Source organism: Lissotriton vulgaris, chromosome 3_1 (genome assembly GCF_964263255.1).
Source record: "Lissotriton vulgaris chromosome 3_1, aLisVul1.2, whole genome shotgun sequence".
Lineage (NCBI taxonomy): Eukaryota > Metazoa > Chordata > Amphibia > Caudata > Salamandridae > Lissotriton > Lissotriton vulgaris.
In genome coordinates, this window is record NC_141689.1 from 1,742,164,553 (window position 1) to 1,742,178,608 (window position 14,056).

Consider the following 14,056-nt stretch of genomic DNA (forward strand, 5'->3'; position numbering starts at 1 on the left):
GGTGTTGAGGGTGAGGTGTTGAGGGTGAGGTGTTGAGGGTGAGGTGTTGAGGGTGAGGTGTTGAGGGTGAGGTGTTGAGGGTGAGGGCGAGTGAGGTGTTGAGGGTGAGTGAGGGTGAGGTGTTGAGGGTGGGTGAGGGGGAGTAGTTGAGGCTGAGTGAGGGTGAGGGGGAGTAGTTGAGGGTGAGTGAGAGTGAGAGTGAGGGTGAGTGAGGGTGAGGGTGAGTGAGGGTGAGGGTGAGTGAGGGTGAGGGTGAGTGAGGGTGAGGGTGAGTGAGGGTGAGTGAGGGTGAGGGTGAGGCGTTGAGGGTGAGGGTGAGTGAGGGTGAGGGTGAGTGAGGGTGAGGCGTTGAGGGTGAGGGTGAGGCGTTGAGGGTGAGGTGTTGAGGGTGAGTGAGGGTGAGGGCGAGTGAGGTGTTGAGGGTGAGTGAGGGTGAGGGTGAGTTAGGGTGAGGTGTTGAGGGTGAGTGAGGGTGAGGGGGAGTAGTTGAGGCTGAGTGAGGGTGAGTGAGAGTGAGGGTGAGTGAGAGTGAGAGTGAGGGTGAGGGTGAGTTGCGACTCTGGAATCTTTAGTCGTTATAAAAGGCCCTGCATTATCATGCACGCATATAAAACACTTCTCGTCTCAACAACGGTGCCTACAGAAACAGCATCGAAAGCAGAGCACAGCTACACCTCCCCTACAGATGAAAAACATATGCATATTAAGCCAATTGTTATTACCTTCTTGAAATGGTCTCACTCGTAATGAAGGGAGAAGCGCAAAGCACATTTTGGACACAAGGAATGTAGCTTTAGTTTTCTGTAAGTGACTGCAAACAGAGGGTGAAAAAAAAGCAGGCGTTGTTTGCTCTGACCTCATGGGTAATGTGTACAGTGTGCGTGTCATGTTTCCCGAGCTGGGAATGTTACAACATTTCACGAGTACAGCAAGTCTCAGGATGTCTGCCGCTTGTGCAAGAAGTGGCTGAATTTAAGGATACCTTAGCTTAATACACCGGCTCACTTGACCCGAATGATGGTTTATCCCAGATTTCCACCTCAGCTTCACTGCTGTTGCTAAACTTTCCCGACATAAACACGAAGTAGATTACAATTGAGAGAATTACCATTTGGTGACATGGGAGTGAACTTTTCATTTGAGACTTCTGATGAGACTTCGTTTTTAAAATAATAATACTTTACAGTACTATATACGCTGTGCCCAACAAATGGTGCAAGAGTTTTTTGATGACTTAAAAAGAAGGCGTATCAGCGTTCTGAAACAAAGCATGCATAGTCTCGGAACTTGCCAATATTAAGGCACATGAGGTCTGCACTCACGACTCTCTAAGAATTCGATGAAAAGTCCATTGGCAGAGTAACCTTTATGAACATGCGAGAATGGAGTGAGAGGAAAAATACATTGAGTGGAAAAGACGACAGAAAGCAAGGACTGGGCGAAAAGGGAGGGGGGAATGCCAGTAGGAAGGGAGGGGGTGACAAATGGTCAGCATTTGGAGGCTGCTTTGATGTTCTCAGAGGCCATGCGGCTCACGGAGAAGATCAAAGCGGCAGAGAGGAGGGGCTGGGGAGAGAACAGGCACAGTGAGGTGAGAGGACAGAGGGAGCCAGAGATTGGGAGGAAGGATGCCGAGGGAGGCGGGGCTGGCAGAGTGAAGCCAGAGTGGGTGCACACGCATCTATGCATCTTCCAGGGGTGTGCCTGGAAGTATGTATTCATGCGTCCACCTTGTATGAATGGATGGATAAGGGCGAAGGTTGAATATGTGCTGAGGGGTGAGCATGCAGCTGGTGAACGTGTGCAGCTGTGTGCAGTTTGTGGGCGAGTGTGCGCCTTTGTACGCGTGTGTGCTGAGATTCTGATGGTGTTGGGTACTGCTTGCAATTTCCGCATTTCTTACGCCGTCATCCAACAGTATATACATATTCGTAATGTTGTGTTTAAAGGATTTAGAAACCGGAATTAAAAGAGTCAAAAAGCATACAAAATGCTAAAGATAAGAACGATAATGCTCGACAAGTAACTAATCTCGGAGATCTGCTGCTTCTAGCTGGTCAGGCGAGGGAGGAGTTTATTTTTCGAAGACGACCGAAGATCAGGGGTCGCGTATTCCGGAGATTACTGCCAATTATACAAAATGCCTATTTCCCGAAGATTACGAAGAGCAGAGGGTTGCACATATTATATGTAATACCAAATATTACTTAAAACCCACTGACTTTCTCTTCTATGCGGTGGCTCGTGCCACTCTCTATAACAGAGGGATGCCGATTGTTTTAGGAGAAGCACACGGAGCGGTGTGGGTGGGCTGTGGGCATGAAGCTGTCCCCTGTAGCATTATAGGATACAGTGGCTACAAAGATGCAGGACAGTCACATTTCCAGGAGTGGCCGAGTCCAGTGCTAACCCATAGAGAACAGCACAGAGGCAAGCCTAGACCTGCGGCAAGGGTGTGCAGCCCAGCCCGGAAAGATTGCCAGTAAATGGCGCTCAGCCTGGTGTAGACACGCAATGAGATACAAGCACACAGTGCTACCAGCTCCTTTTGCAAAACCTACAACTCAAAGCAAAAGCTGCGCGGGCATGCCAAGTACTCACTGAACGGCGCAGAGGCTTCCGGAAGAACCTAGGCACATGCAAAAGGTGGACGCTCCATTAAGCAATAACACTGCAAAGCAGAAAAATGTGTCTCGGCCGGAGCAGGGGGAGCGGGCTTTGAAATGTAATTGACACGGCCGGCCGGTCGTGAAACTGAAAGCATGGCCGGCCGGCCGTGAAAGCCTTTGATGCGGCAGGGGGAAATGCGAGACGGCGGGAAGGGGGCGGAGCGGGTAAACAAAGACGGACGTGCACGCGCTTTTAAGCTCAATGCGCATGCGCATTGAGCTTAAAAGTCACGGGCACTGCAAGGAATCGCCACGATTCCTTGCAAGTTGGATAAAGAGTCGATGAGCCCCCATAGTCTCGCTTGCTCGATGCGCATGCGCATCGACAGGCGAGACCTAAACAGTTATCAGAGACAACCTATGGATCGGATCAAATGAAGTGCTCGAATACCAGCGTGTTTAAGCACTAAGGCTATATTTACATAAATCTCAAGATTGAAGCCATGAATATTATACAGTGAAGAAATATTGATATTAAGTGGAGCGTGTACTCGAAGACATTAAATATCAACGTATTAATGCCTTCCTTCCCAAACCCGAGTTAGACAACGCTGTAAACCCAGATCTATCTATTGGCAGGGTGCATGTGTACCCAACGCCTCTCTCCCGCACAGTGCATATCTACCTGTTTTGACCAAACCAAATATGACTTTTTTCTCTTAAAGTCAAGAAACCGTGGTTTAAACAGAATAGTGCGTCCTGGAAGGAACGCTCATGGCTTTAGAACGAGCTTTATTTGTATGTTTTTTAAGGAAGGGTGTTAAATAAAATTCATCCTCTTGAAGCTACAGAGTTTGATGTAAGGAAGGTGCAAGGAGGGAAGAGTCTGCGCACTGCGGGAAGCACGGGTCACCTTCTTAAGCGTCAAGAAGAAGAACTCCGGGCACATCAAGGAGGCGAAGGGCATGGGCTAAGTGCAGCTCAGAGCCATGGAAGGCGGCACCCCCACTCAAAGACACTACGGATGTTTCGCCACGTGCAAGCAGCAATAAGGAGAGTTTAGGAAACCGCGCAGGAGTAACTACTTTTTTATACAGGGTAGAAAAGTATTAGTATATTAAATCATGGGCCAAATAAAGAAGTGAACTCCCACAACAAATAGAACTATCAAGTAAGCGTCAACGGAAATCCGACCTCACCCAGTAATGAACCTTCATGGTCCACGATCTCACAAACATCACCCTAGGGCACTGAAGAAATTTCAATAAAACTGCCATTGCTTCGAAAACCGACCAAGCTCTGTTTTTTGTTGTTTTAAACCACACGTGCCACTGCCTATTTAAATGGGAGGGTATTTTTTTTGTAATGGTAAACACGTTTAATTTCTTTTCAACTTTTTCCAACTTTAAACAGTAACCACTCCACTTCGAGTCAAAGGATGTTAAAATTCATATTTTAAGTGTGAGAAAGAAAAATATTACTTGTATCCTATGAGCACGTGCACGTTCGCATCTTTAAGCAAATAGATGATTTAGACAATCCGCTGAACTTGTATTATGTGTGCTTACCAGTCCGTGGAAGGGGGGCCCGGGCCAGGGGCAGCAGCCTGAGGCAGGCGGTTCTACACAGCGCGGACATGCTGGTGTCAGTTCTGGAGCAGCTCCTGCGAAATGTCACAACCAAGGCCAGCGAGCTTCTGACAGCACGCGTGCCTCCAACGGCCAGCTGTGAGATTGCTCGTACGGCGCGAGCACGCGTCCAGAAAGATTCCAGCAAATGAAACAATATGCGTGGCGACGACCAGCGCCATCTTGGGACATGCTACTTTTGTATTTGTTCCTGGCTGTGACATGGGTTTATTTATTATACCTGAACCATCCATCTTGAAATCAGTGCTTTAAAAATGTAAATGAGTCCATCCTCATTATTCCCCCTTAACAGCAATTTACCTTTAAAACACCAGCATGTATTTAAAATGCGTCAGAAGTTATTTTAGCACGAGTCACATATTGTATTGTTTACCAGGTATAGAATGACGTTAAGCTTTCCATTTTTTTTGTTTGCCGAACGGCATCCTAGACCAAATAAGTATAAACGTATCTCTCTGAAGATGGAAGGTCTAATCGCCTCCTGCTCTCCTGCATTCAGTAAGCGGTTCCCCGCCCCTTAGTTACCGCCTACTATACATTCCCGGACACTGCCTCAGGTATCACAATTGTAGAAATTGATTGTTTCTTTTTAAAAAAAACATAGTGCTACAATTGTTCTTATTTTAGCAAAGAGTGCTAAAGGTTGATTACATTTGCCAGAATGGAATATGCTGCTGCCTATACCAAGGGCACGGTGCCCTTTAGATGGTCAGGGGTAGGGTGGTACAACCCCGCCCATATTACCGCATAAACCGCCCCTTCTCTGTAGTGTGTAAAGCATCGTGAAGGACGAAAGGTGAAAGCAAGGACAGTGGATACGGGGCTTGTAAACACGTAGGCAGTCTGGATCTTAGTGCTGACCGCCTGACATCAGTGCAAAATATTTAAATACAGAATTTGTGCTCAGTATTAAGCTGTACAATTAAAAAATACTCCCGTCCGACTAAAACATACAGGTTCATGCATTGAGTATATATTTGTATAGGGTTAGCTTGGCTTTAAAACGATTCCAACTCAATCACATGAATTGCTTGACAAGGATATAATAATAATTTTGACATCACAGATTTGTTTATATCATGGTACAATATTGATCCCCCTCGATGTGGAAAGAAAGTCTTGTCGGTTAATTCTAACCAGCTACGTTCTCCCTGTCTGTATTCCCTAAAGATTAAAGATAAACATTGCTGTGTCGTGACAGTTGATTGTGAACGAAGCACATTACAGATATAATTGTATTGTAATTGTATGTGTATTGGTGAGGCATTGAAGTGTAGTGCAGTGGTGGTTAACCCAATCGTTATTGGGATTAGCCTTCTGCTGTCAAAGAAACAATTCCACACATCTATTCTAGTTTCCTTGTGGTAGACTGAATTAATAGGAGTTTGGTGCGATCTTCACTTAGGGGATGTGAGTTCATGCAGATGGTTGATCGCATTAATAGATTAGCTAGAGGAGATTACATTTTCAAAGAAGGAGAGGCTATAATCTTCGAAATTAGGCGTGACCAATTGCAGAAATAACATTCTATAGATTAAGACATACATGCATGTGGCAGAAAGCAGAGAACAGAACATAAGGAGAAGAACAAACAAGCATTTACAATGCAATGGTTTCGCCTTTGGAAAAGTTAGAGTTATTGGCATTGCTCATGACATTTTTTTTTTTTTTACTTATAAATAAATGGCATTGTTATTTACATTGCCAACAGCTCTCTCAGCCCACACAGCTCTCTCAGCCCACACAGCCCTCACAGCCCTCTCAGCCCACACAGCTCTCACAGCCCTCACAGCTCACACAGCCCACACAGCCCTCACACCCCACACAGCTCTCACAGCCCACACAGCTCTCACAGCCCACACAACTCTCACAGCCCACACAACTCTCACAGCCCACACAACTCTCACAGCCCCCACAACTCTCACAGCCCCCACAACTCTCACAGCCCCCACAGCTCTCACAGCCCACACAGCTCTCACAGGCCACACAGCTCTCACAGGCCACACAGCTCTCACAGCCCTCACAGCCGTCACAGCCCTCACACTTAAGTTTTTAAGGCACTCCTGATGCAGCAATATTTTACCTGAAAATCCCGAAAGCATGGAGTGTGATAATTTCCGGTTATGGTGTTACCCTTCCATTAGGAGACTGCCCTGAGGGTTTTAGAGTTATTGCTGAAATTGTTATTTTTACATTTCTGCATTTGCCTTCGACACTCAGGGCTATATTACATGGACACCCTTTGCCAGGTCTTACCTAGTGAAAAGTGTCCTTGAATAAGAATCAAGATTCCGCCTTTTAATTGTAGCTCTATATGTACATATTGTATTTCAATTTATTGCTCTCAATATCTTCCTGTATCTTTTTACTCGGCTAAGAGGATGTCATTATCAAACCTATGTAGAGACACAATGACTACAGCATTAGGAGTAACCTAAAAATCAAAAGAAAAGTTTGATTCGCTTTCTAAAAGTCAGTGTGTGAAACACAACAGGCCTGAAAGCACTCGTCTGTGAGGTCACTACCTCTTCCAGGCTCATCACAGGTGAGTAATGTTAAACACTGCCAACACTGCGAATGGAAGAAAATAGAAAACCCCTTCCACTCCTAAATCAAAGAACACATTCCTGAATTTCCGATTAAGGAAATTTCACCCGAAAATCAAGACAAGAGCTACACTGCTAAGGAGCACCCGCCTTTTAACTGCCGTAAAATGAGCCTGAAATGTTGAGCTCTCAGGGCCATTATATTAAATGTGGCCTTACCAGGCACCTGTCAAAGATGATGAATGGATCAGTGTATTTTTGGAACCCGTCAAAGTTAGATTAATAAGAGAAAGAGTGCAGAGTGTTTGATTACCCATGCCGGCTGAGACACCACTTACATGTAAAATACAGCAGCAGTGGTTCCACGCAGGCAGTGGTTCCAGGCAGCTTTGTGTCGGTCAGAATCTAAGAACGAAGCAAGATCGTTCTTAGGAGAGTCCAAGGCCACAAGGGAGGTGGCCAAGCGCAAGAGGCTTACAGGAGAGGCACACTGGGCCATCCAGCCATGGTCACAAGGGCCAGGGGGCTAGAGGTATTTTCGGGCCAATCTTTGGGTGGCCATGGTGCTGGCTGGTTGCCCATAGACCGAACACCTGGGGGTTGGAGTTCTGTGACCCGGTGGAGATGGACTGCTTTGCGTGGCTGCCGTTCCCCTCACGGCGCTGGTCTGAGCTGGTCAAGCCATTGCCCTCACGGCAGGTAGGTAGGGCGATGCAGGGGGACCCTGAGCGCTCGGCGCTCCTTGCTTTTCAGGCGCGAAGTTAGCGTCAGAGACGCGACTCGGCCGCCGGGGCACCTGGGGGTTGGAGTTCTGTGACCCGGTGGAGATGGACTGCTTTGCGTGGCTGCCGTTCCCCTCACGGCGCTGGTCTGAGCTGGTCAAGCCGTTGCCCTCACGGCAGGTAGGTAGGGCGATGCAGGGGGACCGAACACAAAATAAGGGGGGAGCTGCCAGAGGACGTAAGCCTGCGTGCAGCACATCAGTAAAGGAGCCTATTAATGGACCCAAGGCGTGTGCAAGGCCTGCAGAGGGGTGGCGGACCTCGTACTTACCTTGGTATGCCTCACGGCAGGGTAAGGCAGTGACAGAACACAGCGCTCGCAGCCCAGGCCCGCCGGTTGGCGGACACTGAAAAAGTATGGTAGAGAGTTGGGTCTAAAAAAAGTGATTGTTAATACCACTCCCCTGCATAGACGGTGAAGCTCCAGCTCAAAGGGCTCCAGTTGGCAGCAATAAATGCAAGACTGATGCATGTGGAAGAAAGACTTATGATATACCATAAATGTATCTGAACCCTTAATTAATGACTTTATTTATGGTCCTAGATGTATTCAAGGCCTGGAGTTGGTTTATGGTCTTTTGATTGATTTAGGACTTAACTGATGACCAAGTTTGATTTATAACTTGATTTATTGTCTGTATGATTGATTTATGATAGCAAAATGTGTAACTGACTTATAATGCCAAGTGATGCAGGTGGATTAATAACCCAAATATGAGAGAAGCATGGGTGACTATGTACAGCACATGAATAAAGCTGCGGCTGGTAACTCCCAACAGATCCAGCATGTGGCATTTCAATTATGTACAGGAGTGGCCATGTGCGAAGATTATAGCTAAAGAATTGTTTTGCTACTAATTCTGTTAGTTTGTTCCAGCAGCGCATGCAAAAGGATTACGAGGAAATGCCTGGTACTCTGGCTTCCAGTAATAAAGAAGATCTTTTCATAATAGTGTAGAGTGAAAAAAAAGCCTGGGAACTAGATTACAGGACATTTTCCTTCCACCCAGCTCATAATCTGTTCATGGAATGGTTTACAATGTCCAGTACTTACAACAGGGAAAGTCCTTGTGTGTTTCACACACTATTGTTTTAATGAGGTTGTGTACAACACTCATTTAAGAGAGGCACTGAAAGTAGCAGTTTTTGGGGTGCGTTTATATTGAACTTGTAGGTTTAGGCCAAAACAATGTTTAATTGTTGCTAAGACTGTAGCCATAGCTGGATTACTCCGGCAAACATAGTGAAACCAGGACCATAATACCATAATCACAGTTAATGCTAAATTAATAAAGCAAAAAAGTACATGCACAGGAATAGGCTTTCCAAATGCATTTGGACGGGAGAGTCCTGTGTGGCATTTTTGAGACCTGTGAAGCAAAGTAAACTTTAACGACGTTTCTGAAAAGAAATTAGATACACGAGTTTACATGGTTGGTGCTGTGTTTACCATTCTGAATGCGTCCGGATCAGGATATGAAACTACTTCAAATTCAAGACCACTCATTTGTTCAGCGCACAAGACATTTAGACAGCGCAAATCAACGCCATGTTAGCAGAACCCAGATGAGCCCGGGCTGCCATCCAATGCATCCATTTTCTCAACAAGCAGTGGTAAATGCAATAGCTGTCGCCTATGTGATTAATAATATGTTGGTTTTTGCTGTAAGTTGTAGCTTGGTGAGCAGTTGTGCATTATAACTTACTGAAGCCCCTTTTAAGATTCATATTTTATATAATAGATTACGCAAGCACAGCGCAAGTGCTGTGCAGACGAAACCTAAAAAGTGAAAAAAGGTAGCACTTTCAAGAACAAAAGTGGCATTTTCCTAACCCGTTGTAACTTGCCATACAATGAAGGGATGGATTCTACAACAGAAGGGTGGCACAAGGGCAGGACTGGAGACAGTAAAGTAGTTTGCCCCTGTGTGATGCCAAGGAGAGGCGACCTATGTGAGCTTGATCGGCCACATGGCCAGATATTACGCACCAGAGTCATGTGTTCAGGTTTATTTTGAATAGCAGGCACAAAGTCTTAGGCATGTCGCGTTCTTGTTTTAAGTCATAGGCCTGCTGGCTACGTAGCCAGTTAATGGTAAATTATCCTGCCAAGAAAGAAACATGCTGCATCTGTCTTTACTCATTTTACTTGAGATCTTAATAACAGAACAAAGCAGAACCACTTGCTTCTTGAAGATTGCTGCGCACGACTGAGCTCACGGCAACGTGGCGTCATTACATCCGGTAGGTCAAACAATTTGTGGGGGAAGCACCTATTTAGCATAAAAGATAAGAGGCACCTATGTGAAAAATATGTCGTCTGAAATTAGTACATTCCACGGCAAGAAGACTCATGTAAAGTTTTCTAACATTAAGATGAAGAAAACACAACAGAGGTGCAACGGAAATTTTGTGCTTCGTTCCAATTTTTTTCTCACCAAAGTTAGGACTTGCTTTGTGGATTATGAATATACGAGGTCTGATGGCTCTAAATAAAATTTGAACAGATAAACTATCACAGAATGACTGGCATGATAACATTGGCTGTGCAGTGTGCAAACAATTATAATAATTAGCAGTCCTAAAATTGTTAAAGAGATATAGTACAGCGAACAAAATAGCACGAGTACACAGCGTGAATGCCAATAGGTCTTTAACTTTTTCAGCATATTTTTTGCAGCCTCACTGGGCTGTCGGGGTCCCTCACGGGGGACCCGGGAACACTGGGGCGCTTTCTTGAGCCTCGTGGGCTCTTAGCCAAAAGATGCCCCCTGAGCCCTCAGGCTCCAAATGCAGAATGCAGGCTGATGCCCCTCGTTGGGTTGGGCACCAATGCGGGGGCCTCGTTGGAGCGGCCCACTGCCAGTCGGGGCCGCTCAGTGATGGGTGTGAGGGAGGAGCCCTGCACCTCCCGGAGAACAACAACCCGGCTCTTGCACTCACCGGGTCTCTGCAGGCAAGGGCTCCTCTGCTTCTGCTCCGGTCCGCGGGCGGCTTCACGAGAGCTCCCGCTCCTCGGGGCTCTCTCTGCACACTCCTCCCCCTCTCTCTTCTGAGCTCTCCCTCGCCTTGGGAGCCAGGGGGGGGGGGGGTGTGAAGGAAAGACGCCAGCTTCTCCTCGCACCGGAGCGCGGGGTGGCCTCCCGTCCGCTTCCGGCTGTCTCTAGGTCCTGCCCCCGGCCTGCCTGACTTCCGGGTCGCGGCTGCAGCCAATCGCAGCGCGGCCCTGGGGTCGGGAGGCGGGACAGCGTCTCCTGATTTCTCCCCGGCCGACGGCAGTGAAAGCACGGGGCAATGCCGGGTGGGCACTGGCTTGTGTCAAATAAACAATAATCGAGGTGGGCACTCGATCGGGCCCCAAACATAGAGGCAAGGTCCTGGGGGCTTTAAAATCGGCAATTTAAAGTGGGCAAATGCCGGGTGGGCACCGGCTGTGCACAAAAGCGCTCCCCAGCGCTAGGACCAACAATCAAGCGCTCTCAGCGCTAGGAGGGAAAAGCCGAAACCACGCCACGGAGAGTGAAACCACGCCCATGGAAAAAATCTCGGGAACGCCCCCGAACCTGGTCCGGCCTTGACGAACAGATCTCTGTTCCAATGGCTAGCCTCCATTTATGGAGCTAGCCAATGGAACAGAGGGGCGTATTCAATGTCCCTTACTGAAAACTACAGATTTCTCCTGGGGGCGGAGCTAAAGCTCCGTGCCCCAGGCAAAACCTAAAAAGGTGAGGTGGCAATTGGAAGTTTTAAGTTATGGTGAGTTTTTCCATGCAGGACTTTTTATGAATATAGAGGGTGCTTTTTGAGATAGCATGCAATCTGAAAATACTAAACTGTAGGAAGAACATTGGCATGTGAGATAGTGCTATATTAAATACTTTTGATAGGCACTAGAATCAAGCAGACAGTCTGTGCTAGGCTACCACTTCACCAAGAACAGCTCATCAACTCAGGGATTGGAAGTTTAAAGTAATTGCTGAATGCACATGTAGGAAATTATCAAGTACTTTAGGCTGAATGAAGAAACGAACTGAACACAATGTTATGCCTGCATTCCTACTCAAAACGGGTCTGTAATTTACACTACCGCATTAATAGAGCTCTTTACTTATAAACTCATATTTTTGAAATGCTTAACTGCTCGAGTCCAAATACCAAAGGTCCGTTTTTGTGGACCGGCATGCAATACTATGGTCCAAGTACCTTTTTAAGATGGCCGCCGCATTTCCATTGAACTAGTCGCATCTGATAGGATGGTTGCTTACTTCTACTTTTCCCGCGGTAACTCCTTCCCGGCGTCCCTTTAAATATTGAACGCGGGGTCGCGTCAATTTCAGTGCCTTGCAGTGGAGACTCGGCGCCCGGAAACAACATGAACAAGGTAAATGATAGAGCTCTTGTATGTGTGGCACTCAGCCAGACATGCATCATTTTCTATATCTTTTTGACTCGGACAGTTAGTCGTCTGCCCGTTTTTTCGCTCTTATTTTGTCCACGTCAGCCTAACTTGTCATGGGCACCCTTTCGATACCTATATTATACCGGGACACGATTAGGGCTGTGTGCGCTCAGCATTTTATGGATATGGGGTTTAATCAGGAGCACACAGACATTTTCGTGTGCCCATCTGTACTTTAACTCTTTGGGAAAGATCAAATATATTACTAAGTTTGGTCTGCCTCTGTGTGTGTTTCCTGGGGTCTCTCTCCATTGAATCCCTCGTGGCTAGCAATGAACAGGTCGTGTGGGGCACGCAGTGCGTGTAAACGTTTTTTGGTGTACTTTACCTCCTGCCACTGGTTTCTCTAGGGTCAATATAAACCCCGACCCCATTTGTAATTGTACACTGGGCTTCTCCCTAACAGATCTCTTATTAAAACGCAGACATGCAGGGTATTTAGACTCTGGATACATCAGTCCCTTTTCTATTTGTTGTTTCAGACTTATCAAGGTCTTTAAGAATTTCTCATCCTATGAGATAGGACGTATCTCCACGCAGCGAGACGCACCCTCATAACAAGTGAGTGACTAGTAATCTAATCTCTCTTTTGGAATTTTTCGAATTTTCCCAATTCCTTGGATATGCTACAAGGAATTACAAACACAAAACCATTGTTCTCCCCTGTAGGAAGTTTGTTTTTTGTTTTTTTGGAGCTGGATTAATATCTTGCAGTTATAAGGAGCACTTATTAAAACGCAGACATGCAGGGCATATAGACTCTGGATGCATCAGTCCCATTTTCCATTTGTTGTTTCAGACTTATCAAGGTCTTTAAGAAATTCTCATCTAATGAGATAGGATGTATCTCCACGCAGTGAGACGCACCCTCATAACAAGTGAGTGATTAGTAATTAAATCTCTCTTTTGGAATTTTTCTAATTTTCCCAATTCCTTGTATATGCTACAAGGAATTACAAACACAAAACCATTGTCCTCACTGTAGGAAGTTTGTCTCTTGGAGCTGGATTAATATCTTGCAGTTATAAGGAGTACATTTAACACACTGATACAATTAGCCTGATTTATATGCCAACACACCTATACACTCTTCTTGTGTGTTCCCCCTGCTGCACCCAGAACTAAAATTAATGTATCCATTTTTTGTCTATATTATAGGACTAATCCAAATCAGCTCTGTTCGTTCAATGATCCATGAGGGATTAAACTAGATCCGTGTTACCTAAAGGGAACCTACTTGCTTAATAGCTCGCTGTGACCAAAACTTCCAATAGGTAGGGTAATCTTTTTTAACTAGGCCGCAATCTTGCTTACATTTAAACATCTTGATCCCAATAGTTTTATAACATATGCTGTACTCCATCCCTGTCAGGTTTCGCATAAAACGCTTCGTACCAGCATCCTTTTGATTACAAACCAGTCCGATGCCAGAGCAGCACAAGACCAGAGCAGCATAAGACCAGAATAAGATAGGTAGGTGTTTGTCTCACTACAGTTGCATCTTGTGTATTTATAGCCTAACATTTGTTGCAGAATACTGTAGTGTTTGTTTCACTACAGTTGCATCTTGTGTATTTACAGCCTAACATTTGTTGCAGAATACTGTGTTATTCAATCTTGAACATGGTTAAGTGAAGAGTGAAAAAGCAACAATATCTGGATACCACTCAGACATTAGACAATTTCATTATACTGGAGCCAAGAAGCCTTTAACATACTAAGTCTACACATGCAGTGTTATGATACTACAGTCTCGTAGCGTGAAACTATATGTATATATTTCTTTAGCCTGTCCTGATATGTTTGTGATGTCTTGATAGGCAGTATCTGACATATTTCTATCTCTCTGTGATCAGCCCACAGGCAACATATTAATGTCCCTGTTTTTTAGTGGTTTTCTAGGGATGTTAATATGAATGTATATATACGGGATTATATGTATGAGACCATGTAAATAGGCCAAATGTATCTATCTAGGGATTTTGTATATATTTAGTGTATATATATTTTA

At 45.7% G+C, this 14,056-nt stretch overlaps 1 protein-coding gene across 1 annotated transcript in view; it reads right to left on the reverse strand.

Annotated features, from left to right (window-relative positions):
- Positions 1-4,342, reverse strand: part of MGARP (mitochondria localized glutamic acid rich protein) — a 358,811-nt gene extending 354,469 nt beyond the window's left edge. The window contains exon 1 of the mRNA XM_086962171.1: positions 4,178-4,342. Within this exon, the coding sequence (XP_086818297.1) occupies positions 4,178-4,247 (70 nt within the window). The 5' untranslated portion in view covers positions 4,248-4,342. The remainder of the gene's footprint in view (positions 1-4,177) is intronic.
- Between the last annotated feature and the right edge of the window lie 9,714 nt (positions 4,343-14,056).